General features: G+C 44.1%; 1 protein-coding gene across 3 annotated transcripts in view; it reads left to right on the top strand.

The window, feature by feature from the left end:
- The window catches only part of ABHD12 (abhydrolase domain containing 12, lysophospholipase), a 40,389-nt gene that overhangs the window by 10,267 nt on the left and 4,523 nt on the right, over positions 1 to 25,599 (top strand). Inside the window, exons 1-9 of one of the 3 annotated variants that reach the window (XM_062571365.1) lie at positions 4,494 to 4,702; positions 7,447 to 7,571; positions 9,311 to 9,416; positions 12,749 to 12,868; positions 14,864 to 14,894; positions 22,192 to 22,237; positions 23,872 to 24,001; positions 24,980 to 25,017; positions 25,184 to 25,263. In XM_062571365.1, coding sequence (XP_062427349.1) covers positions 4,701 to 4,702; positions 7,447 to 7,571; positions 9,311 to 9,416; positions 12,749 to 12,868; positions 14,864 to 14,894; positions 22,192 to 22,237; positions 23,872 to 24,001; positions 24,980 to 25,017; positions 25,184 to 25,263 — 678 coding nt within the window. In that variant the 5' untranslated portion in view covers positions 4,494 to 4,700. Of the gene's footprint in view, positions 1 to 4,493; positions 4,703 to 7,446; positions 7,572 to 9,310; positions 9,417 to 12,748; positions 12,869 to 14,863; positions 14,895 to 22,191; positions 22,238 to 23,871; positions 24,002 to 24,979; positions 25,264 to 25,599 lie in introns of those variants that run through there. The other 2 variants (XM_062571364.1, XM_062571366.1) reach the window with 2 other exon arrangements.

Here is a 25,599-nt window from a genome sequence, read left to right as displayed (position 1 = left end):
AAAACTTGATTTCAGTAAACAGTGGAGCAAGTGTACTTATTAGCATGCTGCCCTACAGCAGTATCTTGGTGCCAAGCTTGACATCAGTCTAGTGTGGGTGATATTTGATTTGATAAGTGTCAGCTAGAAAATACTGCTGGGAAATTCTGGAGAAAACATATTCTTAGATTTCAAACAAGTGTTTCATACTGCAAAAGTTCTGGCATAAACAAAGCTGCTGTTGCACAAGCTGCATTCAGAGCCAATTAACAACCTTAATCCCAATCCCCAAGCCTGTTTTTCTGTCCCCAAAGTCAACTGTCTGGGGTGTAATTATTCATTGTTTGCTAAATACTTAAAATAACAAAGCATCTGCTTCTTTCCTCCTCAGACATGGCATTCAGGTTAGTGTAGTTGCATAGAGTTAATGCTAATACCAGTTTACCTAAGTATTGAGTACTGTTGCTTACACTCTGCTGTCAGTATACATCTTAAATAAATCAGTACTGTATTGCTGAATATTAAGTTCATTCCTGTTTCCCAATCTGTGACAAATAGGTTTTGCAGAATTAGAATATAAGTTTATATGAGACTAAAGTTTCAAACTCCTCTCCTTTGAGGAAGGTGCTGATACTCAGAGTGTTTTAATTAGATGAGCTGTGTTGTTATTTTCTTGCAAGGGAGTCAGCTTAGGCGGAGGTTGGGAGGATGAGGACCGGAGGAGAAAGGGGAGGATGCTCACAGGAGGGAAGTGAGATGTAGCTAGCATAGCCCTGTTCTTCAGGGTATGTAAATGCTTGGGCAAACCTCTCCCTGCCTTGCATCATTTGCTCTGCTTTTTGCAGACCTGTTTTCTTGCCAAAGGCCTGTATCATGCCTGCAGGCTGCTCCGTTGCTTCTGCTGGTTCAGTGGCTTTATGTTCCCCTAATCCCAAGTACCATTGCCTCATTTTCCTTTCTTGCTGCACCAGGATCTTGATTCTTGCAGGGCCTACCCAAGATCATTTTCTCTTCCATAAATTGAGCTGATGTTATTAAGGTCTCAGTAGCCAGAGCTTGCTACTGAAGCTCTGAAAAACCCCAGTTTACCAAGGCACCCCCTCCTGCTCTTGAAGTCATACCTCTTGGAGAGGTGAGTGCCGAATTCCTGTAAATGGCTTGCTAGGTGACCTCCTGCTTGCTGCTGATCATTTTAAGTTAACATTTAATCATTTAATATTAATCTGAAGAGGCGCCGAAGCAGTCTTAAGTGAGGGTCTAGGCTGTAAGAGGGGAGCTCGGTCATGACGTCACCTGGAGTGGGGAGTTTGGGAGCTTAAAAGAAGTTTCAGACCTCATCTGCGTTCATGGAGTGGCACTGCCTGAAGCCCTTACCCCAGCCAAAAGAAGATGCCTTGTAGGCAACAGCTTACTTGGGGGCTGAAAGGGGTCAGAAAGCCTCTAAGAAGAGCTTGGGATTGTGTGGAGAGTTTGCTGTGAACAGAGGTGTTGCAGGGAAAGGATGTTGCTGAAGATGAGGGTGTTCTAAGCCACAGCACGAGGTCTCCATGAGCCGATGCCGCCGCCAAAAGAAAAGGTCCTAGAGGTGGCTTCTCAGCACGGGCATTTGGGCCACTTCTGCTAAACCAACCTGAGAAGCTCATCTACAACAAGTAAATTACAGTAGCTGGCAATATTTTCTTGTGGTTAGAACAACTTGAATTTCTTTCAAAACACTAACTTTTTTTTCTTTTTTTTCTTTATTTTTTAAATGAGTGTGCTAACATCTGGTCAATGCTCATTTGAGTTTTTTCTTCTATTGGGACACCTTTGCCTCCCATTGCTGTTGGTGATATCTCTTTAAAAAATAAGGTATCATACGCTCTGAGGAATTAAAAATGCATCTTGCACATTTGTAAACATTCTCAAAAAACCCTTTCTTTTTCTGTCCTTTTCTTTATGAAAATCTGCAGGTTTTAGATTAGTTGTCTTTCCTTTGCCTTTTTAGGGCCCTTATTCCTAATTGTTTGTCTTTGAGTTAGAAGAGGTAGAGCAGAATACCCCCAACAGTTTGCTTCTGGATCAAATCAAATGAAGCAGGCTGCTGGAGAGTAGAGTACCGTTCATGACGTGATGGACAGGTAGCCTTTTGTGTGCTGGGCCTTTCGAGATGAAGGCTCCAATGCCTTGCTCCAGCCTAACAGTTCAAGGCCAATATTTAGAAGGCCTTTGAAGGCGAAGACTTCCATGCCTTGTTCCATCTGAACATTTTGAGGTCAGCATTTAGAGGGTGTACTTGGACTAGTGTAAACAGGATCATCACTGGTTGTGAGATTTGGATGTCTTGCTATCTCTGCCTCCTGGGTATAGCTTTATTCAACTTTTAAAATAGTTCCATGCATTTGTCATCTCCTAAGAAAAATCACTGTTCAGTGAGAAAGGAGCTAGCCCGGTTTGGTGTGTGGCCTCAGGCAGCCTTCAGCTCAGCTCTGCGCCACCAAAGGCAGGCTCAGGAAGCGTGAGCCGTTGCGCTTTGCCATGCTTTGGTGAGATGAAGCAAGCAAGCGACTGCTTTGAGTAGAACTGATCCTTTTTGGAGTGAGGGAGTAGACTGAGTGACTCTTTAGGAGTCTTATAACCTCTTTTCTGTTAATCTGTTTACTGTGTTCCTAAAATAAAAGCAGTCCCTGATTTCAGATTTTTCCTTAAATCAATTGGTGAGCATTTTGGATGCTGCCATGATGAAAGCTATAGGATCAGACATGAATTTGCTTGTTGCATCTTCAGTACTCTGATGGCAGAGAATGGAAATAAACCTTGTATTAGTTGGCTGATGCTTCGTGGTAACCACTCTAACAGCTCTCCCTGATAATACTTGGTTTTATATGGAGACAGATTTATACTTGAATTAGAGAAACAGTCAACAAGACCAACCTTCTTTAGATCTTCTTAACAGCTGAAATATTTAGTTGTCTTCTGCAAAGTCAGTAACGTTCCTTTTCAGCCTATCATGTCCTTCACGCGCATAGCATGTGTCAGTAACAATTTATTCTCCATCTGACTTCGATTGCGACTTGCTTTTTCGTTGCCAGCTGGTTGTCTCTTGTGCAAAGGAGATGGTGATATAATACACCGCAATGTTAGCCAGCAGATCACAGCTTTGGGGCTTTTTTCGTGTGTGTCTCTCAGTGGCCTTGCTCTGGAAAGGATCCTCTGATTAAACGGTTTGTAGGAACAGTGGTGCTTGAGAAATTGTTAAGCCATTTTTCAATATATGCTGTCCGTGCCTGTTCACAAGATCCTGTTCACAAGGTAATATCTTCGTTCTTTAAAACCTTCAAAACTCCTGTTGTCCATAGAGGTGTGTGCAAAACTGGCTATCCTGTGGTTCAGTTTTTGGAAGGGGCAGAGAGAAGCAGTGGAATATTTCCTCAGAAAATGCAAAAGTTCAAGATTCTAAGTAAGTATTTTATTACTGTTTTTATTAAGCATCTACTTAAAGGAATCCTGGTAGACTATTAATTTTCCTGTTTTTCAGATTTTACAAAGGGCAAAGATTTTTAGGATTTAAATAAACTGAGCTCTGATGATGCAAATACAAGACAGCTTCTGTCTGTGTTTTTTTTTTTTTTTTTGTTTTGTTCTATGAAAAATGCTTGTGAGAACAAGTTCAATGCCTTTGAATTTATGTCTTGTTTCCAGGACTGTGACTCTGTTTATGAATTTCTTACATGACTGCTTAATCCTGGATATAGCAAGATGAGTTTGGGGCCTTTGCTTTTGATTTTTAAGTTCTTTTGCAGTGAACTGATGCTGTTTATATCTTAATGCCAAAGGGAGAGGTCAGTTGCTCAAATGTTAAAAGTAATAGCACATACTGTTGTGTTCCCACTGACTAGGTCGAATTTGTATCTGTAAGATCTGTTTTCAAGATTAGGTGAATTTTCAGTAATTCAGCCTCCCCGCTCTCTATACAGTGACTCTACTGAAGCAGAAATAAGGCTTGGCCAAAGATTTTTTTTTTCACTGAGGAAAATTTTGTGTAGTTGGGCCAGAAAGAAACGAATCGCACAGTTGTCTGTGCAGCTTTGTTCAATGCCCACAGATATCCAGAGAGGACAAACTTTTTGATATTAGCGTCTTCTCAATTTGCCTTTGATGATAAATAAAGGAGGTTTCGCAGCAAAACGAAGACGATGACCCGGTTACTCCTGTAGTGGAAGACTGCTTTGCCGTGTGTGATCACACAAGCTCTCCAGAACTTGTAACGTTTCAGAGTGGATTTCACACTCACTGCCTGTCTGTAAAATCGCTTTTGCGCAGTTGAATGCCTTGTCTTTTCTTTCTTTTTCTTTTTTTTTGGCAGGGACCAAGTGGAATAAAACAACAGATCAATCTACTTGGGCAGATCAGATGCCTTTTGCTCTTAGACAAGTGGGGGAACGCATTCTCGTTATGCCATTATTCATGTTATGTACTTCGTCCTCCATCACCTTTAAAGTCACTTTTGCCGCCAAGCGATCAGGAGGTACCTTGCACGACGAAGAATGAAAATGGTCTTGGCTTCTGCGTCCTGTGCTCTGAATTTCGGCCGTGGCTGGGCTGCCGACTTGCAGCTATTGATCTGAGGGACGCCGGGACAAACCAGAGAAGCAGAACGCACTGAAACCAAAGCAGAGTCTTGTTATCGGGCGTCTGAGAGCATTTTGTTTGATCGTTGAGCCTGCTAGATTATAAAGGCCATGTGAGCTACACGTGTATTTCTCTCTCCTTTTAGGCCTGCAAGCCCAGCAAGTGTGTGTTCCTCATAAATTTTATCCTGTTCTTGCTCCTCTAAACCTCACTCAGTATTAGTCTCCAGACTGTCCCTAGGCCTAGCCTATAAATTACCAGGAAATTTTTCAAATTTGGATGTCATGCTCTCAGGAAAGTCTTTTTCGTATTTAAGTATGACCGGAGAGGGAATGCTCTTTTCACATCCTCTCTGAAAACTTGCATTAGGCAAAACCAACTTCAGATTTTGTACGCGTTTGGACAGAACCAGAAGTTGGGCAAAAGCCCAAGGAAATGCAATGTTAGTAGCTGTGGGTTCTTTTTTTTTTTTTTTTTTTTTTTCCTTTATCTTAGCATGTGATAATATATTCAATGTCTGCAGTCTGCAGCTGCTTAGTAAAAGAACAACGCAGCTATTCCATTAAGTGGGCTCTAAGTTAATCTATTAGCTGTTGCTAAACTGCTTGATTTAAACAGGGCAGACCTGGAATATGCTGGTTGGAGTGCCCTAGTTGTAGTGAGATTTCCTAATTTGCATGTATTTTCCTCCAAGATGAACTTAAGTTTTCTGGTGGAGGGGAGTGTGAAAAGTGTGTTGCTGCTGCTTTTGCCTGAGCACACCAAAAAAATCCCTGTGCAGGGCATTGATGGCATGAAACAGATTTTTCTGCTGAGCAAGAGCAATTTAATTTAGTTAAATTGCTCACTAAAGACTTACCTGATAATTTTACATCTGCACCTCGGTACATTTTCTTGGATTTATCAGCAGATGAGAAGCTGGGTTTTGATGGGTAGAGAGTCTGTCCTGGTTGCATTTTAAGCAGACATCTCTGTGGCGATGAGGTATAAGTGTCACGTTATTGATTAGCATTTGGCATGAGTTAAGGAAGGGATGTTTCAACTGAGTCTTCTAAAGAGAAAGAGGAGATGAAAATCATTCCTAAGCATTACTCAGAGAATGTAGTCTGCATCAGCATTTGTTCTTGACTTGCATAAACTCATATCTGGGTCACACCAAGTATTTTTGCCACCTTGATATTCTCAAAACCTGTGTTTTGATGAGCTCTGATTGTGCCTGGAAGGGTCAGAGCTGATTCTGGTGCAGTCTTGAACAGTTTGCAAGCTGTTTTTTTCTGTCCATCAGCCTTGATACTGATGGACCCAAGTCCCCCAACATGGGTGCGCTGGGCCCTAGAAAAGCCTGCTCGAAGCTGCTGTTGTCCCTCCTTGATGCAAACCCGTGGGAGGTGGTGAGGGCAGCATCGCATCTCGCGCGGGAGGTGGGAGGACACAGCGGGGCTGTGTTACTCTGAGTGACCAGTCAAACAAAAAAAGAGACACTTTTCTCATTGAAGAGAGCTAAAAATATGCTCTGAGGGCTCAGTCGCTAAACTGAATCCTGGGCAAGAGGGGCCAGACGGGTACCTGTGGGTAGGTGGTAGAGGAGTGGATGCAGTTTTGGGATGTATAGGGAAGTAACCTAGCCCAGTGAGTACCCGAGCAGTCACGCCATAACCTTATACTGAGTTGGGGAGGGAGGTTTTCTCCTCCGGTACTATGTAGAAAAGCTGCTGAAAGCCTTGACTTTAGCCCAGTAGTACATAAGTTGTTGCAATCTGGAATATTTTGGTATGTGGTGAAACTCTTTCTGTCCCAGCTCTGACTGTGCTCTGGTATTTCTTGGAGAAATGCTTACTAGAGGAAAAAATGATCTCTGCTCTCAGCTGCTGGTGGTTCCAGGTGCAGCGAGCTAGTTGTCCGCTGGCATGGAGCATGGTTTGCCCTTATTCCTGCTTGAGACTGCTGCAAAGCAAAGGAAATCATGTTGCCTGAAGTATTTATATATATATTTCTTGACTGAAATAACAGTTGAGACCTCAGTGTTTCTGCCCGAAGCGTGTTGGTCAACTAAATGCTTAGAAGTACAGCTTCATATATACTCGTGTATATATATGTTTGTGTGTATGTATGGTGATTATTGTGCAGCAATAATGTATATTTTGAGAGAAGTTGCTTAGCTTCTGCTGTGTGCTCCTTTAATTTTTTTTGTAGCTACTCTTCCCAGTCAGAATACTTAGGAAAAGACAGAAATAAAATTTTGGAGGAATTGTGCCAAACTCAGTCTGGACTACTAGCGAATGACACCACAGATAAGAAATTTTGGGGGGTTTTATTACTTAGAGAGACTTGCTTTCCAAGGCATTGAAAGGTAGGAATCGCTTTAGTTGGACAAGATATAACCTCTTCTCCAGTCTGTGCAGGAGGTCTTGTGTAATTTTATCAGTCTAGGATCAGGCAGTCTCATTACAGGTAACTCATCAAAATTTGTGAGGATCTAATTTAAAGTCTTGCTTCTAGTGATTTAAATGGGAAATGTAGTCAGACTTCTTTTTGAAGGCAAAGCTTAGGCCTTTACTGTGTGATACATGTAAGATCACTGTAAGATCAGCAGAAAAAAAAGCTGTTACAAAGTGTTTTAAAATATCAATGGAGAGTTTCTATTCTCTTTTTCCAGGCTGCATATCATCAGCTGACAGTTTGGTTGCTTCTGCTTCTCTCAGGCAGCTGAGGCTACGTAAACAGTTTGAAAATTAACTGTGTTTAAAGAACACATGAAACTACCGGGTTTTCAAATGCACCAAGCACACTGATCACTGTGTAAATTGCTTCATAAAACTGCTGTATTGAGATTTTTCTTTTTCCCCTTTTATACAGGCGTTACGGATTATGGTTCCGATTGCGAAGGTTGTTAATCTGGTTGTTGGGAGTGTACATAGCCATTCCATTTCTAGTAAAACTTTGCCCCGCTATTCAGGCGAAACTGGTCTTCCTAAACTTTGGTAAGTGACTGAGTGTGTTGGGACGGGTGAAGGGTGAGGGGAGGAGTGTTTTAATCTTTCCTCTGCTGTGGCTCTCTTCCCCTGCATGTTTACAGCTTTTGAAGAACGGGAACTTTCACAGGTTGCAAGTTCCCCAAATAAAGGGCTGCATAGCATTTTCTGTGGCCCTAATAGTCACTTTATTTAGACCAAAGACACACTATGAAGACTAAACTGCAGATAACTTTCAGCTGAAAGGATTTCCTTCAGAAAGCTGTGCAATGTGTCAAAAGCGTTTTTTTTTTCTGAAGGATTTAACAAAGATGTGTGAATACAAAGCAAGCAAGTGAAACTAAATCCAATACATTGTTTTTCCAGACAGTGATTCTTCACCTGAAAGCATTTTAGGAGAATATTCTGGCTGAGGCAGAAGAAAATCCCAAGCAGCCCACTCACACAGTCAGGTTTAGTGTTTCCCTCTTTAGCATTTGTATTTGGTCAAACTGTTTGTGCAGATGATCTGGTGTGATTGGCAATCTCTCCCAAGGAGGCCTGAGCTTCCACAGGATGGAAAATGAGGGAACACAAATGTATGAGGGACACTTCTTTGCAATCTAAATTTGTCTTTTCAACCTTACTCCCGTTTTGTAATGAAGTTCTGGAAAATATCCTTAGATTGTTGAGGTCGGGCTAGGAGGACCAGGTAGATACGTTTGCATTTATATTGCTTGCATCATTTTGGTTGCATTCTCTCTATGTTCAAATGCTTTTTTGTGGCTGCTGTGAAGCGTGCATATGTGCTTTTTGCATGGTTCCAGCTCTTGTGCCTTGGTTGTCAGAGCTGACAGCTGCATAACATGTGCATTTTCATCGTCTTCTGTCAGTAACAATTTGTATTTGACTTTCCTGATGCTGTTCATGTATCAGACATCGAATATTACAAGCAACGAGCAACTGTGTGTTGCATAGGCTGGGAAAATAAAGCATTTAGAAGAGTAACCCGAGCTGGACTTGTTTTCTGGGATCTCTTCCCAAAGAGATGAAGTGCCTGGTGTAATGTGACCTCTTTCTAAATGCGATGATATCTGGAAGATCGGCAATTACTTGAGAGTCTCTGGAGGGCAGGGTAACAAGCTGCATCTCTTCCTGCAGGGCTCAAGAGGGCAGTATTTGGCACAGTTAATCTTACTCTTACGTGCCAATAACAACGTGGTGTCTGGTACTGCAGTGTAATACTTCCTTTAGATTATGATATTACAGAGGCTGTAAAACCACTGATCATCTTGAAATACATTACAGCTCTGGGCTGCTCTCCTTCTTCTAAGAGTTTGTCACGTCACTGTCTTGCGTTACAGCTCTAAAGCAAACAGTAAAAGGTTTGTCGAATAAATGAACGTATCCCGCTAATGTAGGAGGCGTGACTTACTCATGTCTGGAAGTTGTACAAAGCAAACAGGGCACAGATGATTAAATATGTGCCATAGCAAACTTTTTCTCCCTTGCACCTTAATTTTGACCTACTCCCTGTTTTTGTGCTGGCTGCTTCTGTCATCTTACCTTGCCTGCTATGAGGCTTATGTTTTAGTCATAGCTGTTGCCCGTTTATCCTTTTACACAGAAAGGGAAAGATCTTCCCAGTAGAGTGGATTAGTTTGTAGAGCTCTCTAGTGCCTTGGTAAAGTTGTTTTGTAAGAAAATAAAGGTAAAAATTAAAATGTTTCATCTTCTGTTTCTTTTCTTTCTTTTTTTTTTTCTTCCAGTGAGAGTCCCGTATTTCATTGACTTGAAAAGACCACAGGATCAAGGTTTAAACCATACTTGTAATTATTATCTGCAGCCAGAGGAGGATGTAACCGTCGGAGTCTGGTAAGGAAACCCGTTCTTATGCAGCATGTGCCATGCATCCTTAGTCATCCTCTTTGCTCTCACTGTAGCCTGTATATCTGCCCTTGCATGATCAAGCTTGGTGACAGCCACTGCGTGTTCTTATTTTGTCTGCCAAGTGATACAGCTGATGTTGAAAGGTCTGCAGATCTCTGGAGCTTACTTGGACTCAAATCACGAGCACATAAAACACGACTGGAAAACCTTTACATTCAGAGAAATTTCATAGTTTGGAATGGCAACGGTTGCCACTGTTAATTCTTAAAAAGATCATGCCTCCAGATCAGAGCAGCGCCATATGAATTAGGAGTTTTGTCATTCAACTGCTGTTTGTACTCTGTTTTGCAAATTAAACATGTGGGAACATGGGAAAACAGGATCAAAATGTTCAGGGTAGGAGGAAGCATATTCTGCATATAAAACATGCGCAAGGTTCTGGAGAGTGGGTGAGAAAGGAACTCTTTTTTTTTTTTTTTTTTTTGCTCTCTTTAAGAAAACAAGTGATAGTGTTAGAGCCTTGCTTGTTATTCGTGCCTCACAAAGAAGAATTTCTGGTCCCAGGCAAGAGTAGTTCATTTTAGCTCCCTGTTACCAGAATCTACAGCTCAGATGACAGGTTCTTTCTCTGCTTTCAGTACTTTCAGTATTATTAGACCAGTTCAAACTGGCTTCTGTAACTTTTTCTGGCTATGGCTTTCTATTGTATCTCAACACTAGAAGTTTTAAAACTGTGAAAAAATCCTACTACCTTTGAAAGTCAGGGGCCTGCAGTGTCAAGATGCGTGTAAGAGCAGCAAACAACTGAAAAAAAGGGCTGTCAAAGAGACTGCTCCTTAATACAGCCAGTGAAGTTAGATGTGTGAGCAAAGGGATTTGGAGTTTATAATTATGTGTGTGTGTCTGTGTTCAGTAATGCAGTGGAGATCTTGAGTCTCATCTTGACTTGGGGGTACATGACCTTTTGAATGGGACCGTGGTAGCCTGCAACATAAAAACAGTTCCTCCCTGTAAGTGAATTTTAGGCAAGGACGTTTTTAGAAGCTGGAACTTCAGTCTTTCCAGGTTAGACTGGTAAATCATGGCTTATATTTTCACTTCACTGATTACAGTTTTATCTGCTAAGCTGTTGAATAATCTCAGGTTGCAAATCTTGATTTTTTTATTTTGCTTCCTCTGCACATGTATATTGTGTACCTTTACCAAAATAGGCCTTTCTGCTTTTGATGGCAATTCAGAGTTCATGTCATTTGTCTTGATACTTATTAGAGAGGTTTTTATAAAAGCTTGGAGTTTGCCTTGATAGGCCAGTGTTGGGTTTTATGTTCCTTATACTTCCGTAACAAAATCATTGGCTTGTTTTGTCCTATTTGTACTTGCAAAATTTTTGAGGCAGATCATTTAGTGAAGTTGTGAGCCCCACAGCTACTGGGGATTTTTTGTTCCTCAAACTCTGTGTCTACTGGCTGCATGCACCCAGGTATCACAGAATCACAGGATTGGTAAGGTTGGAAGGGACCTCTGGAGATCATCTAGTCCAACCCCCCTGCTCAAGCAGGGTCACCTAGAGCATGGTAGACAGGGTTGCATCTAGGCAGGCCTTGAAGATCTCTGGAGAAGGAGACTCCACAGCCTCTGTGGGCAACCTGTGCCAGAGCTCTGTCACCTTCACAGTGAAGAAATTCTTCCTCACATTCAGGCAGAACTTCCTGTGGTTCAGTTTGTGCCCTTTGCCTCTTGTCTTGTCATGCAGGACAGCTGAAAAGAGTTTGTCCCCATCCCCTTGACATCCTCCCTTCAGGTATTTGTACACACTGATAAGATCCCCCCTCAGTCTTCTCTTCCCCAGGCTGAAGAGGCCCAGCTCTCGCAGCCATTCCTCAGAGGGCAGGTGCTCCAGTCCTCTGAGCATCCTCGTAGCCCTACGCTGGACTCTCTCCAGTAGCTCCATGTCTCTCTTGTCCTGGGGAGCCCAGAACTGGACGAAGGACTCGAGATGAGGCCTCCCCAGGGCTGAGTAGAGGGGCAGGATCACCTCCCTCCACCTACTGGCAACACTCTTCCTGATGCAGCCCAGGAGACCATTGGCCTTCCTGGCCACAAGGGCACATTGCTGCCTCATGGTCAACTTGTCATCCACCAGCACTTCCAGTTCCTCCTCTGCAGAGCTGCTCTCCACAAGGTCAGCCCCCAGCTTGTACTGGTGCATGGGGTTATTCCTTCCTAGGTGCGGGACTCTGCAGTTGCCCTTGCTGAACCTCAGGATGTTCCTCTCTGCCCAACCCTCCAGCCTCTCCAGGTCTCTCTGAATGGCAGCACAGCCCTCAGGTGTGTCAGCCACTCCTCCCAGCGTGGTATCAGCAAACTAAAGTAGCCTTTGCACACACCTTCTTCCCAGTGGTGATTTGTCTGGGAGCAATGTGTGATGATAGATGAGGTTTGTCGTTTTTCCTACAAGAAAGCTGTATGAGTACTTTAGGTATTTCTGACAGCTGTAAGCTGCTCCCTTCTCAGCAATTTGAGGTTGTTGTGGGCACGTACTTGCTCTCAGTGTCTGTCATCTTAGAGTAACTACCTGATTTGAATTCCTGTCTTTTTTTAGTCTGTTTCTCTCTTTCCATTCCACAAACGTTGAACTATTTTTAACAGGTTGCCGAGACATATACTCTACAGAACAACTGTGAGTTAAACATTTGTGGCTCTTCTAGACTTTATTTTTTAATGGAAATATTATACCTCCAAGAGCTTGCTGTCTGACAATAAAATGCATGAGGCTATCATCAGTTCTTTTTCCTCAGATTGCTCTACAGTCAGCCATGCCTCTTACCAAATGTCTTTTCAAAACCAACTAACTTAGCAGATGTTCAGAATGATCACCTGACCTAGCTGTGATAACTCTTTATGGTCTGCAAGTCTATCAACTGAAGTAATTAAGTTTAAAATTGTTAAAAACTGAGGATGACCTTGAGGATTAAAGGTGAAGGAATTGAGATTCTTTCTCCAAAACAGCAGGAAGTTTAGTAATTGTGTTTTGGGCTTGCCTGTGAAGTTTAGTTTCTGCTCCCTTAAAAAAAAATCCAGAGTTTAGAAGGTAACAGTGATGGAAGAGGAAATGTAGAGATTACCTGAGCAACTGGCTTTTAAAAATTGTGCATTTGTTGGCTAAGTGTGGTGTTTTTATAAGGAGAGTATGTGTATGAGCTTTGTAATTCTGAGTTAATGAGCTGACCAGAAAAAAATAAGAATTTGAGTGGAAGACACTGAGTAACAACAAGGCAATATAGGTTTGGTTTTTTGTTTTTTCCTTCTGTATCTAGGCACACAGTCCCTGCAGCTTTATGGAAGAATGCACGAGGGAAGGACCAGTTGTGGTTTGAAGATGCTTTGGGTTCCAGCCATCCTGTAATCCTTTACTTGCATGGCAATGCAGGAACAAGGTGAGGCACAAACAGCGATGGCTTTGTTGGCTTCTTTTCCTGGCTCTCTTTTCCGGGCTTGGCACAGCTTCAGCGCATTGATAAAATAATCAGAAAGCGGCTTAGTGTTCCTCCTGTCTTTTAAGACAAAAGTATATTTTAAGAAATGGAAACTCATTGCATTTAGTGAATGTGTGAGTAGATTTATTGTAGGTATCAGAGCTATGGGATTTGCTAATGTATTATTGCTATATTTTCTTTTCTTTTTTTTTTTTCCTCCTGTATCCTCTGTCGGCCAGAATGGCAGAAACTGTGATGCTCACTGGATCAAGTAGGGAGAAGTACTTCTCTTCAGTATAATCATCTCTGAGTCAAGGTGGTAGTGCTGCTGTATGTGTGGTTTACATGCATTGAATAAACTTTCCACTTGCTTTCATGAGCTTATTCTAGTAGCTAAGACATTTTGAGGAAGTAAAATCAGAAGGAAAGAGGAAGATGATGTGCTGGATTTTTTTAATCATTGTGTATATACAGGACATTCCTCTGGAAGAGGAGCATTTTATAAATAACCATGGCTAACAGCTGGAGAAGCAGGTTCTCTACATTTTGTTTCCAGGAGCTAAAAACTATTAGCATAGTGTAAAACCTCCTGGATGTTTCTCAAAATCATGTTCTTATTGTCACATCTCTGCATAATGCAGTGCTTTACTTTAGTTATTAGTATGTGTTTTTTTTTTCTTTACTAATGTGCATCTTTCAAGAGTACTGGCCCTTTTCTGAGTTTTGAGTGTTGTTGCAGTGTTCTTTTGAAGATGATACTTTGTTGTAGGTACTTTGCAAGAGTACAGCTGCTGAAGCATTGCTGAAATACTCTCGCATCCTTTCTATGCTACAGTCTCTGACATAAAGCAAAGAGACTTTGTTTTAGCTCTACTGGTAGTGAACATTCACTAGCCTTTACGTCACAGGAACTTCACCCCTTTTCACCTAAATTCTTGCCTTAGCAGTGGTGGTCTTTGGTACAACAGACAACCTGGAAGATGCATACTGTGAACCAGAAAATGCATGAGCAGATGGGCATTGAAGACTGGCCTTGTCATGTGTTCATGTGTTACAAGATTGAACTGAATGGTTGCATTGTTTTCCAAATACTACTTAGTTTATTTTTCTTGCCTTTATTTGGTGTAGCAAATGCTACTAATGGAAGCTATTCTACAGCTGTAATGGCGGTGGATTGGGACCAGCACTTCTGTTACATGTGTATTGATTAGATTTGTTTCTTGGCTCCCCCATGTGTTACAGATTGCAGACCTCACATTTTGCAATACTAGATTGGAGTTTGAATGTGGATTAGGCATGTCACATTGCATCTAGATTTCAATTTACGGGGGAAAAAAAAACATGAAGAGTGAATCTTACCGTGGAGTTATTTCCAGTGTTCAACTCTGAACAGTTTTCTTTGCTCAATCTCTTGCACGTGTGTGTCCTTTCTGTCCCTGTGCTCAGAGCCAGGTGAGAAGGCAAGCTCCAGTCCAAGGGCCAGCTGCTTGGGTTAACATGATGAGGTCTGTTGGGAGCATCGTGCCTCAGAGAAGTTACCTGCTGTGGCAGTGCTGGTGGCAGGACCAGATTGTTGTGGGTGTATTGCAGGCTTCAGTAAAAGCAGGTTGGCTGAAAAAGGCATCTTTACCTGCAGTGAAAAAAGATTTATCAGGATAAGTTAACATTAAATTGGTCTGAATGGGATGAGATGGTCTTTTTTTTTTTTTTTTTTTTTTTTTGGGTCTTCCAGCTTTGTTTCCCTCTATATGAGGGAGCTGATGATGTAACAAGGAAGATGATGGGGATTAGGACTGACTAGTAATTACAGTGTTTGTCTGGGGTGTTTGTGTTTAACTAGAGACCTGGGGCAATGGGAAAGTCTGTCTCTGGAAGCTTAAAAGTTCACTTTTTTCTTCTTCTTTTTTTTTTTCTTTCTTTCTCCTCTCCCCTCTCTTCATGAATTGCTTTCCCCAGAGGAGGGGATCACCGTGTGGAGCTTTACAAGGTAAGTAGCTGCTTATGCTGTCCAAGTGGTTGCATGAATGCATTGAAATGTGCAGCTTGAAGTAGACTGCCCATTGCAGCTCACTGCCAACAGGCAGACAGCCTGCGGCTTTCTGCCTCTTCCGGATCTGAAAAGTGCGTAGGAAAAGTGGCCTGTAAGCAGCGAGTATCTCACATCACACCTTTCTTGCATTGTAGAGAGAAAGGTCTTTTACTTGCTGTTACTTGCTGTCAAGCACTAGGAAGTCACCTTCCATTTGACATAGCTCGGTGCCTTTTGTTAGAGGTAACAGAGATGATTTCTGGAAAAGATCTGATTCAGCAGCAAGATCTTCAGCAGTTTTCTGTCGTGCCAGGTCTGTGTGTTTTTTTTTTTTTTTTTTTTTTTGCTTTCTTTTTTTTGTCAATGCAGATGATATAGGACTTCTTCCAATGTTGCAGCTGCATGGGAATACTTGTATTGGCACAAGGGTAGGAAGGCTCGTCTCGGTTTCCCCCTTTTCCTATGGCACAGTGTGTCTGTATGAAGGCTGCCATCTCAAGGGCCAGAGATTTTTCATGTAAAACAAACATTTTTCCAGGTATAGCACTGTCGTGTGTTATATGAGAACAGACTACTTTGGCTGCTCTTAAGTGTTTTGCCTAATGACTTTTGTGGTCATTTTTTTATTAAACCCTCTTATGTCAGCTTAAGTTCTTGCACATAATTTCTTGGTCTGATATCACGTGTTATTAAACAGCGATAATTATTTTTGTCAGCTCGTTTCAGATTAGTTGAGGCCATGTTTTTCCTATGGATTTAGATGTCATTCCTTTCCCCTTTCAGGTGCCAACACTGACATAAGTTGTAAAGCTTTATTGCAATACAGCTTCTTATGCAAGATCTCCTGTAGAAAAGTCTTTCTAATTCAGGTCACTTAGGCAATGCTGTTTGGCAGCCCAAGGGAGGCAGGTGGCTGTTTCTTTTCCCCTAAGAACAAAGGACCTGCTAAACTGCAGGAAGTTGGCACCTGAGAGTTGAGGAGAATGTCATATATATGGTGACCTAGTTAGTCATTTTTCTGCAATATATACTGCAATATATGCATATGCTGCAATGCATTTTGTGCTGCTTAAGACAGGCAGAGAATTGTTTTGGATTTTGTCTGAGAAAAAGTAGTACCTCAGAGTACTCAAAGATTGTGAGCGTGCATGTGTATATGTACATGTGCACAGAGAAAACACATTTACCAGAACCCAAGGTTTCTGGTCCTGAGCCTGGTACTTCTGCTTCTTTGAACATAAACAGGTTGCATAGTTTGTCTTTTTCAGCCAGTTACACATGCACACATGCACTTTCTGTACTTGCCAGGATCACACCAGGAACTCTGGTTAAGTGCTTATTGCAGTAGATGGAAATGGGTTGGAGTACTGTCCTTTTTGCCAGTGGAAGAGGCTCAGAAGGAGATGGAATAACACAAGAGGTCTGTCCTTTTCTTTTCAGCACTCTTCTCCAAGGAAGTGATTTTGTGTGAGCAGCTTTTCTAGGCTACACGGAGAGTCTGTGAGCAGCAGGTGTCTGAAATGCTTCTTACCTGAGTGGATTTTTTTGTGTGAAGACGGTAACTAGAAGGAGCAGCAGGGAGGAAGCCAGCAGGAGAAGCAGTGATACCACAGTAACTAGCTACAAGCTAGTGGCATGCTTTCCTCTAGTCCGAACTAGTCCAGTTATTCTTTGCCCAAGCCTTGTCCAGATATCATAGTTCCTAATACATTCAGAATCACTGTGCTGTCAAAACCTTTTAAAAACAACAAGAATCTCATTCCCCTAGCTACCTTGACAGTCAGTAACAAACTACAGCAAGCTTTTCTGTAAACCGTACTTACAAACATGGAGGCTTTGGCATTGAGGCTTTTTGTTACCCTGGTTTTTGTTACCCTGATGTGCTGTGATAGTGGAGAGCTGATGTGGATTTCTGTTGCCCATCACATGAGGTTACTGAACTCTGTGGCAGCACATGAAGCAGTAGGGCATTGTTACAAAGACTTCAGCAACTGCTACATGCAAAACATGAGAATTTGGCATTGTTACGCTAAAAATCCTCTTATGGGCCAAAGAAGATGCACCTTATCTGCGAAGCTAATTGAAATGTTATCAGCTTCACCCGAGACTTTTTCTGAACTAATTCTAAGGGTGCAAAACAAGACAAGAAATAGTAAAATACTGATGTAAAAAAAAATTTAAACAGAAGAGGCCATTAGGTGGGCAGCAGGGCACAGGATTGGGATGTTCCCAGGCTCATTGGATTCAGGCAGGGATATTACAGCTGGTCATCAGGTGTCTAGGTCCTTTACCAGGAGGAATCAAATGTTGATGTTGGAGGTTCTTTTTCCTCTTGTGTATCTGTCATGATACCTTGATCTTGCTCTGCATGTCTGTCTTCCCACTTGGGAAGTGGATTCACAGAAAATGCAGCTGCCAAGGTAGGAAGGGAAACACAAGGTGGTCTCCTGTGAAGGGGTGGTTGGCCTATTTGCCCTATCGGCAGCAGAGCTGTGCTGTAAGTTTGAGGTTGAGGTGGACACCTTCCAGCTCTGGAGGTTCTGAGAGTGGTAGTGGCAGTTGCTGCTGCTTTTTCTGCTTTTCCCGGTCAGCCTTATCCCTCCTTGCTCAGGAAGAAAGGTAAACAGCAGGACAGTGCCTGTGGTCAGGGCAATCTCTCCTTGCCCAGGAGGATGCTATTAGGATGATTAGCAGGTCCAACAGAGTGGCTGCACAGCCAAGCTGGCTGCCCACCTCCTCATTGTGAGTAGCGCTGTCCTTTCCTTGGTTTCTGGCTGTAGCGTCATACATCTAGCTTCTTTCACTCCACCAGTACGAGCAAGTGTTGAAATGACTGGAAAAATATCATCTTAGAGGTTTGTCTTCCCACCTGCTTCCTTTGCTCTGCCCGTCATAGCTCCAAGGGAAGCAATCCCCCCCCAAGCTGCCTTAACAGTCCTTTTTGGGGGTGGCTTCTGCTCTGCCCTTTGCAAGGCCTCTACCCTGTGGGCATCCGCTGCCTCAGTCTCTCCTCGTGCTACTCAGATCACTGGAGCAGCCACCAGCAGGATTCCCGGGGCAACTGCGCTGACATTAATCTGGCAGAAACGCATTGGTGACCTAGGGGAATGTCAGCCTGACTGTGCTGTCCCCGAGTTCTGGGGAGAGAGTTTCATGGCCACGTATCTTGCAGTGCATACAGATGTAGGTGCTGTTTCTGCCTACCTGGGTGTGGTTCAGACTGCTCCAAACTTACCATGAATCTGAAAGCAAAGTCCACTGAGCCTGTGTTTTGGGGCCTGCAGCGTGGCCATCACCTTGCAACTGTGCTGCAACTCCCATTGATGTCCTGCCTTGGCTGGCCAAAATGCTATGGGGAGGGAAGTGGGAAGGAGGAGGACGTGGAAAGGAGGAGGAGGAAGAAGGCAGGTTAGTGGCATTGGCCAAACTAACCTACTCATAAGTCTTACAGATGCAGAGGAGAATGGAGGATGGATGCTATGGTGGCTGTAAGCCAGCAGATGGGAAGCTTGGGAGAAAGACTAGTGGGCTGGATGGTGCTCTGGCCAGATGTCTGCTGCCCATCCTCGTCACCAGCGTGGAGAGAAGAACTAGCGTGATCCCCTTGATGTTGGGCACTCCTGCAAGGGCTCAGTGCTAGATCTGAAACTTTTCTCACTCCCAAAGCTGCTCCTGTTGAGGGAGTCTATAACTCTGCTCTGGTCTGACAGCCAGAGCGCTTCTCTGGTGTTGATGTGTGACGCTGAACACTCTGTGGCAGCCAGAGCCAGCTGTGAGATGCCAAGTGGTGGCTGGTGCAGGGCAGAGCAATGCTCTGAGAAGGTAAATGCAGGGAGAGAGAGAGAGAGAGGAGGTTGTTCGCAGGAAGCGCAGAGGGAGAAGTTGCATATTCAGGTGGAGGAAAGCAGAGCTGCTGTGAGAACGGGTGACCTGACCAATGATGCTGTCCTACAGCAGGGACTGACCTCGCATGGTGAGGTAGAGATCGGCCCTGACAGCACGGATGAAAAGGGGATTGTAGCAGCTTGTAAGGGGAGCCCTGATACAGAGGATCCTATGGAAATGTATGGGATGATCTGGACCCACCAGGCTGGAATATGGTAATTGTGCCAGGAAGGTCTACAAGAAAACAGTTCTCTACCTCCAGATTTCCCTTTTAGCAAAAAGAGCTCTGCAAGACTCAGAAAGACTGATAGACTGTATTTACAGTTTCAACTGAATTACTCAAACTGTTGTAAGAACAAAAGGGGATGGAGGTATGGTCCGGCAGATTGTGGAGGCAATATAAAATGTATCAACAGAAAAGAAACAACTCAGTCTTCATCAATACATTGTTCAAATCAGTAATGTGCATTCAAGGAAGTGCGTGTGAGTATAAGCCTGAATAGCAAAAAAAAACAAAGGAGTTTTGAGGAAAGGAGTGACTTGGAAGCTGTTGCAGTTGCATCTACTACTCTAAATTCCAAATATCCCTTAGTGAGGGAGACTGTATCAAAGAGGGGTAGCAGAGTAACGTAACCCCATGGAGTGCCAGAAAGCAACACAGCCAGTTCAAAGAAGGGTAAGCCTCACGCAAGCAGCAGGGCAAAGTGTGGGATATGTATGTGAAGATACTGTTTTTTTTGTCTCCAGGTGACCGTTTAGATCCTGGTAGTACTATCGAATTGTTTTTTCCATTTCCAGTTGGTCTCTTAGTTGTATCTTGTTGTTGTATCTTAGTTGTATCTTAGTTGGTCATCCAGTTGTATTTGTGTGCATACCGTGTGGCCACAAACTGCTGTAAACTAATCTGGTTATGTATAATTCTATCTGATAATATGTTTAATGTAATCCCTGTTAAGGTTAAAATCACACTGTACCTGTAGAAGGACACTCAACTGAGAGGAATAATTCTAGCTGTAAGATGTAATAGTACTGGGACTCTCAGGGGTGGTTTTTAAATGAATGTGACTAATACCAGATCATTTAGATCCTGGTAGTACTATCGAATTGTTTTTTCCATTTCCAGTTGGTCTCTTAGTTGCCTGCGTAACATCCAGTTGTATTTGTGTGCATACCGTGTGGCCACAAACTGCTGTAAACTAATCTGGTTATGTATAATTCTATCTGATAATATGTTTAATGTAATCCCTGTTAAGGTTAAAATCACACTGTACCTGTAGAAGGACACTCAACTGAGAGGAATAATTCTAGCTGTAAGATGTAATAGTACTGGGACTCTCAGGGGTGGTTTTTAAATGAATGTGACTAATACCAGATCACCCAACTGTTAGTTGCAAGTCCAGCTTGTGGTACAATGAGCCCTTAAGGTTGTAGTCCAAACTACGGAGTGCTGCATGTGGCTGCAGTCCCTCTGAGAACAGTCACCTACGGCTACAAGAGTTGTGAAGTTGGCTTTGCATCCTGCAGTTGTCATCTTAATCGTTACGGTGATTTTATTCACTGGGCAAGTGGCATTGGCTATAAAATCAAACAGTTGGTAACCGCCTGCTGATTATACATCGCGGTGGAGAGCTACGCGCTGTCCTCAGACCTGTGGAGTTTGTCACGAGGCAAGATGAGGTAGGAAAGGTTGAACGCCTCTGAGAAAATCCATTGCTCAGTCCTGGTGCCTCGAGCTGCGAGAGGGTTTGCAATATCCTGGCAGGACGTGAGTGATGGTGCAGTTGTTAGACAGTCAAAAAGAGATTGCAGCCTTGTAGCTCAATGCCTGTAGTGTTGTCATGGGTAGTACCAGGGCTGAGGCTTGTCGGACCTTTTCTGAAGTGGTCTTGGAGCTTCCCGGAGCTCTGTTTGAGCTGGTTTAGCCATAACAGCTACTGTCTGATGACCAGTGGGCTGCTGGCTAATTGGTTTTCCTCCTGCTGAGCTTTGTATAATCACGTGGCATAGGTGTAACTTTTAATATCAACAGTGACAATTTTCACACACAATATATATAGAGAAAATCACCATAATGATTAATAGTAATGGAGTTTTATGTAGTAGAAGTTACAGGTGTAGTTACTGTGTCAAATGAGGTAGTAATGACCCAGCGCGGTGATGCAGCATGGGGGAGTACAGACTAGGTATGACAGCAGAGATATTGTGTGTGGGGACAGTGGAGTGCAGTGGGGAGGGCGCAGGCTGGTCCCGGAGACCCCCGGCGCTCCGACTCCGGTGGTCAGCTGGAGACAGGCAGACCTGGGAGCTGGGGAAAATTGGGTATAGGAGTAACAAAGAAAATTAAGCCTCTAACGTGCGCAAAAAGCACTGTGTAAGCTAATTCGGTACATAACACGGGAGCCGCAGATCAGTGAGGACAGCGTAAGGTGCAGAGCGTGTCAGAAAAGCGTGGAAATTGGCTTTGAATTGGCTCTAGACTGAGAAGCAAGAAACCGTCGTGGGTGCAGTCCTCCCAGCAAAGGGCTGGGGAACGCTGGCAGCTTGAGGAGCTTTTCTGCCTTGTCCTCTCTTTCACCTGCGCTAATTAGATGTGAGCTCATAGTAATAACTTAGGCTGAAAAGATTCCAGCTGTGCTAAAAATAAATTCGTGGTATTACATCAGGTGTGTTTCCATTCTGTTCATTAGAAGATTTGAGTATAACATAATACTCAGATTCTGTAAATCTGTTAGGTTCGTACCATGCAATGGTACCTTGGAATGGCAGCATGATTTTTTTTTTTTAACTGAGGCTTTTTTTCAAGCAGGTTGATCTAACATGGGTATTTTTACATGCTTTTAACCGATTTTGTTAGGGCTACCATTGGTTGTGACATAAATCCTCATGTAAAGCCATCGCATGTTTTACGTGCGTGCACATAAGCCTTTTGAAACTTGAAACAGCCTCCTACATGCACTGCTGATATTTACGCATTCGTGTATTCATCTGCATAGTGTCCAGCTGAAAATCTGAGTAATCGAAATGAACCCCGTGTTGCAGCCGTTTCACTGGCAAACCTGCAAGTGTGCGTACGGGAGACGGATACCGGGAGCATGTAGACCTTAAAGGCAGAACTGTTGAAGGGCAAAGATGCATCTAATGCAGTGCTGGCGCCTGGGGTGGTCTGGTTTTTGAGGACTGGGAAACCAGCAGCCTGAGGTGATCGGTACTGAAAGCCCCGTGCCTGCTACACTGAAGAGCTGAAAGTTGCCACTTTGCTATGTTGGGCCGATAACGTTATAAATTAGATCCCTGCGTGTCGGCCAGAGGCGAGCGCGTGCCTGCTACGGGCGGGTTTTGATGGGTTTCTGCATCTTTCTCTCCCCTCCAGGTTCTCAGCTCCCTTGGTTACCACGTAGTCTCGTTTGATTATCGAGGTACGTAGGGTGTAGTGTGGTTTTGGGGTGTTTTTTCTTTGTTTTTTAATTATGAAAACCTTTCAGTGCTTTCTTTCTATAGAAGCAACAACTTTGATCTCTGCAAATTGATGTTTTATAAACATTTGCTGCCAGCTAATTAGATGTGGGGTTTTGGTTTGCTTTTCTCCCCCTGCTATGTGGCTTTGAAGAGCCTGAAGACCTTTCCAGTACCCATGCCTTCTTCTGCATAGCACTTGCATAGCTTTGAGATCTTCCCTGTTTTTTCTGTTGCTGAAAAGATATCCAAAACACTGTCCACCTTTGCTGCCCTTACTGTTGTGCCTGGGGGCCCTCAGGCTCAGCTGCTGCTGTGGAAGGAGGTAGCGTGCTCATTCCTTCCTGGCAGGTGGAGGCTTTCTGTGCGCAGATTGGAGAACGGGTGCAAGCGGGCAGCCGGGGTGGCAGCTGTGGCATAGCGTCAGGCCCTGCGACCTGAATGTCTAGCCTGCGAGACGGTGGCTCTTGCCTCTGCTGGGATGCCTGTAACTATGCACAGGAGAAATATGAGTTACATCTGCTGTTTGTAAAAGAGGGCAAAATAGTGCAAAAAGGATCAGGACGCAGTTAATTTTTAAGCTGGTTTTTTTCCCCTTTAAATCACACAAATAAGGCACGGCTGCTTGGTGAGGCATAACCATGAGCTGTGGGGTATTGGTGGTTCAGAGAAGCTGTACTATCTGGCTCAGAAGACATTTCCAATTTGTGAGCCATTTGCAGAAATCCTGACTCTCCTTACTAAAATTACTCCAAAGCTTTAAAAAAATACCCTGCAGGAGTTAAAATGAAACCCTCGAGATTGTATAGTGCTGTTTCTACTCCACAAATACGTGTAGCTTTAATGGATACCCTATTTATGGTTCTGTTTGGTCTCCCAGAGATGGTGGGCTAGTCTTAAGTTCTTGCAAAGCTGAAGTGTGTAGTACCTCATCCTCAGCAGAAGCGGTGACCATTTTGCAGCTCTGTGCCCTTAGGTGTTGAGCATCTGCTGTTCTCTTTTTCTTAGCGTTTAAACTGTGGCTGCAGGTTTAATTCCACTGATCATACAGGAAAGAAATTCACCCCTCATGTGAGAAGTTTCTGTGTAGGAGCTTGCCATGCAAGTTTTTTTTTGTTTGTTTTTGTTTTTGTTTTTTTTTTTTCAGTCCTGCTTGCAGCAGCAGCTTCCGTGGCTGCTTATTAGATAGCAGAAAGGATATGGTGGGCTTGCTGCCCAGCCAGAGACGTGTAGTACACGCTGCAGTAGGGGGAGAGGTAGAGCCAAAGCAATCAGGAGGGCGGGAAATTGCTTGGGGGCATTGATTGACCAGTGTGGACAAGCTGACATTGCAACTGCCTTGTGAAATGTTTTGGTTTTTGAACCTAGCATCCAAATTCTTCAGCAGTTAGAGAGTCTGCTTGCAGACTGGTTGCATGCCTGCAAAAGCAGCTACGTTTTGGGAGCTGGACTGTCCCAGGCAGGGAGGTGCAGGAATGCAGCATGGCAGCGTTGGAGATCCAGCTGTTGATTTCATCGACTGAACCCGCGGTGGGAAGAGCTGGCTGGTCTTACTGGGCAGCACGCGCAGGTCTTAGAGGGACTGTTTGTGTTTCAGGCTGGGGCGATTCGATAGGTAGCCCGTCCGAGAGGGGAATGACCTACGATGCCCTCCATGTCTTTGACTGGATAAAAGCGAGAAGTGGAGACAACCCTGTCTACATCTGGGGACACTCCTTGGGCACGGGGTAAGCATCTGGTCCCAGGGCAACCTGATCCCTTAGCAACTCCTGAAAAACACTGAACACTGACCTGGGACAGAGGTGCTGGTCACTGGGCTGGCTGGGAGTCTGTGGCATAAGTGCTCTGGAGTAGCTTCTCCTTTGCACTCCTCAGAGTGGGAGGGGTGATAGTGAGTGATTATGTTGGAAGTGATCCTGAGCCTTCATTGCTTAGCGGGCTACACTGCAAAATAGACACTTGAAGTAAATGGGGGGAAAAAATGGGACTGCCCTGGTTTCTTCCTGTTGTGAACCTCTGCTCGTACCTGTCTTGCAAAACCAATCTGGAGTCCAAAATGACTTTACCTTAATGTTTTTAATTTTCTTTTCCCCTTTCCTCCCCTTCTGTTGCTCTCTGGAGGCAGATGATGCTCAGCAGGCAGCGTGTGCTTTTATCCCCTTGATTTGGGGAGGAGCAGAGGGCAAAGACAAGAATGACTGTGGGTTTAGCGCTCTGCAGGTGACCGTTTGAGATTGCTGTGGCTCACCTCACTGTCAAATGAACTTGTTGCTGGGGCAGGGAGGTATTGCAGGACAGTGTCTCTTCATTGCCTCCTCTCGAACAAAGCAGGATGTTTAGTGTGGTGGCAAAGCCTTGTGCTTCTGCGCTTCCTCTGTATTTTCCCCATGTTCGGGATCCCTTCCCGGCCCAGAGCTTTCTCATGGCATTTGTTTTTTTTTTTTTTTCCAAGTAGCTACATGCTGTGCTAATTCCTTGGGCTTGTTTGTTGGTACCCGATGCCATTTGGGGCAGTCGGGTATTGTAGACAGTGCAGGACCTTTGGGGACCCAAGTCACTGGAGCCTGGCTGCCCAGACCTTAAACAGTGCGAGATGCCGATGTTTCAGCAGCCAAGTTGTACATCTTTGGGGAGCAGCAGGTACCAGGCTTTGGTGCTTTGCAAAGGATCTGCACCGGATAAACACCCGTTCTTCTTCCTTGCAGGGTTGCAACAAATCTAGTGAGGCGCCTCTGTGAGAGAGGTAAGTGTGGAGGATGGATGCTCTTCGGTCCCAGGTTTCCGCGCAGCTTTGTGGTCGTGACAAGGCCGTCCTTGGTGCGCCGTGGCGGCAGCCGCTTTTGTGCAGCAGATCCCGACCGTGCTGGCCGTCTGCCCCATTGCGCTTCCCATTGCCTTTGGCTTTTCAGAAACCCCCCCGGATGCCCTGATACTGGAATCTCCGTTCACCAACATACGTGAGGAGGCACGAAGCCACCCCTTTTCCGTGGCAAGTACACAGCGGTTCTTGTGCTAATGGCTTGTAATTGTCCCCTTAGAAATTATCCTTTGGCAGAGATGCTGCTGAGCTAGCTGCATGCCCTGCAGGGCAGCAGTGGTGTTGGTAGGAGCCAGGAGTGAAGAGCCGCACTTCAAGGTAGCTGCTGGGAAGACCTGGGGCCATGAGGGTCTTTCAGTGCAACAAGCAGTACCAGAAATACGTGTGGAGGCTGGCAAAAGACGGCAGAAGTTGAGGCTAGAAAGGGCAGTTAGAGGAGGGAGGAGAAGAGGGGTCAGTGCTTAGCAGCATACAGCCTGGTCCATGCTGCAGCCTCCTTGCTGTGGG

The sequence above is a fragment of the Rhea pennata genome, chromosome 3 (genome assembly GCF_028389875.1).
Source record: "Rhea pennata isolate bPtePen1 chromosome 3, bPtePen1.pri, whole genome shotgun sequence".
Classification (NCBI taxonomy): Eukaryota; Metazoa; Chordata; class Aves; order Rheiformes; family Rheidae; genus Rhea; species Rhea pennata.
Note: the sequence above shows the minus strand (reverse complement) of the source record. Positions and strands in the feature narration are given on the sequence as shown.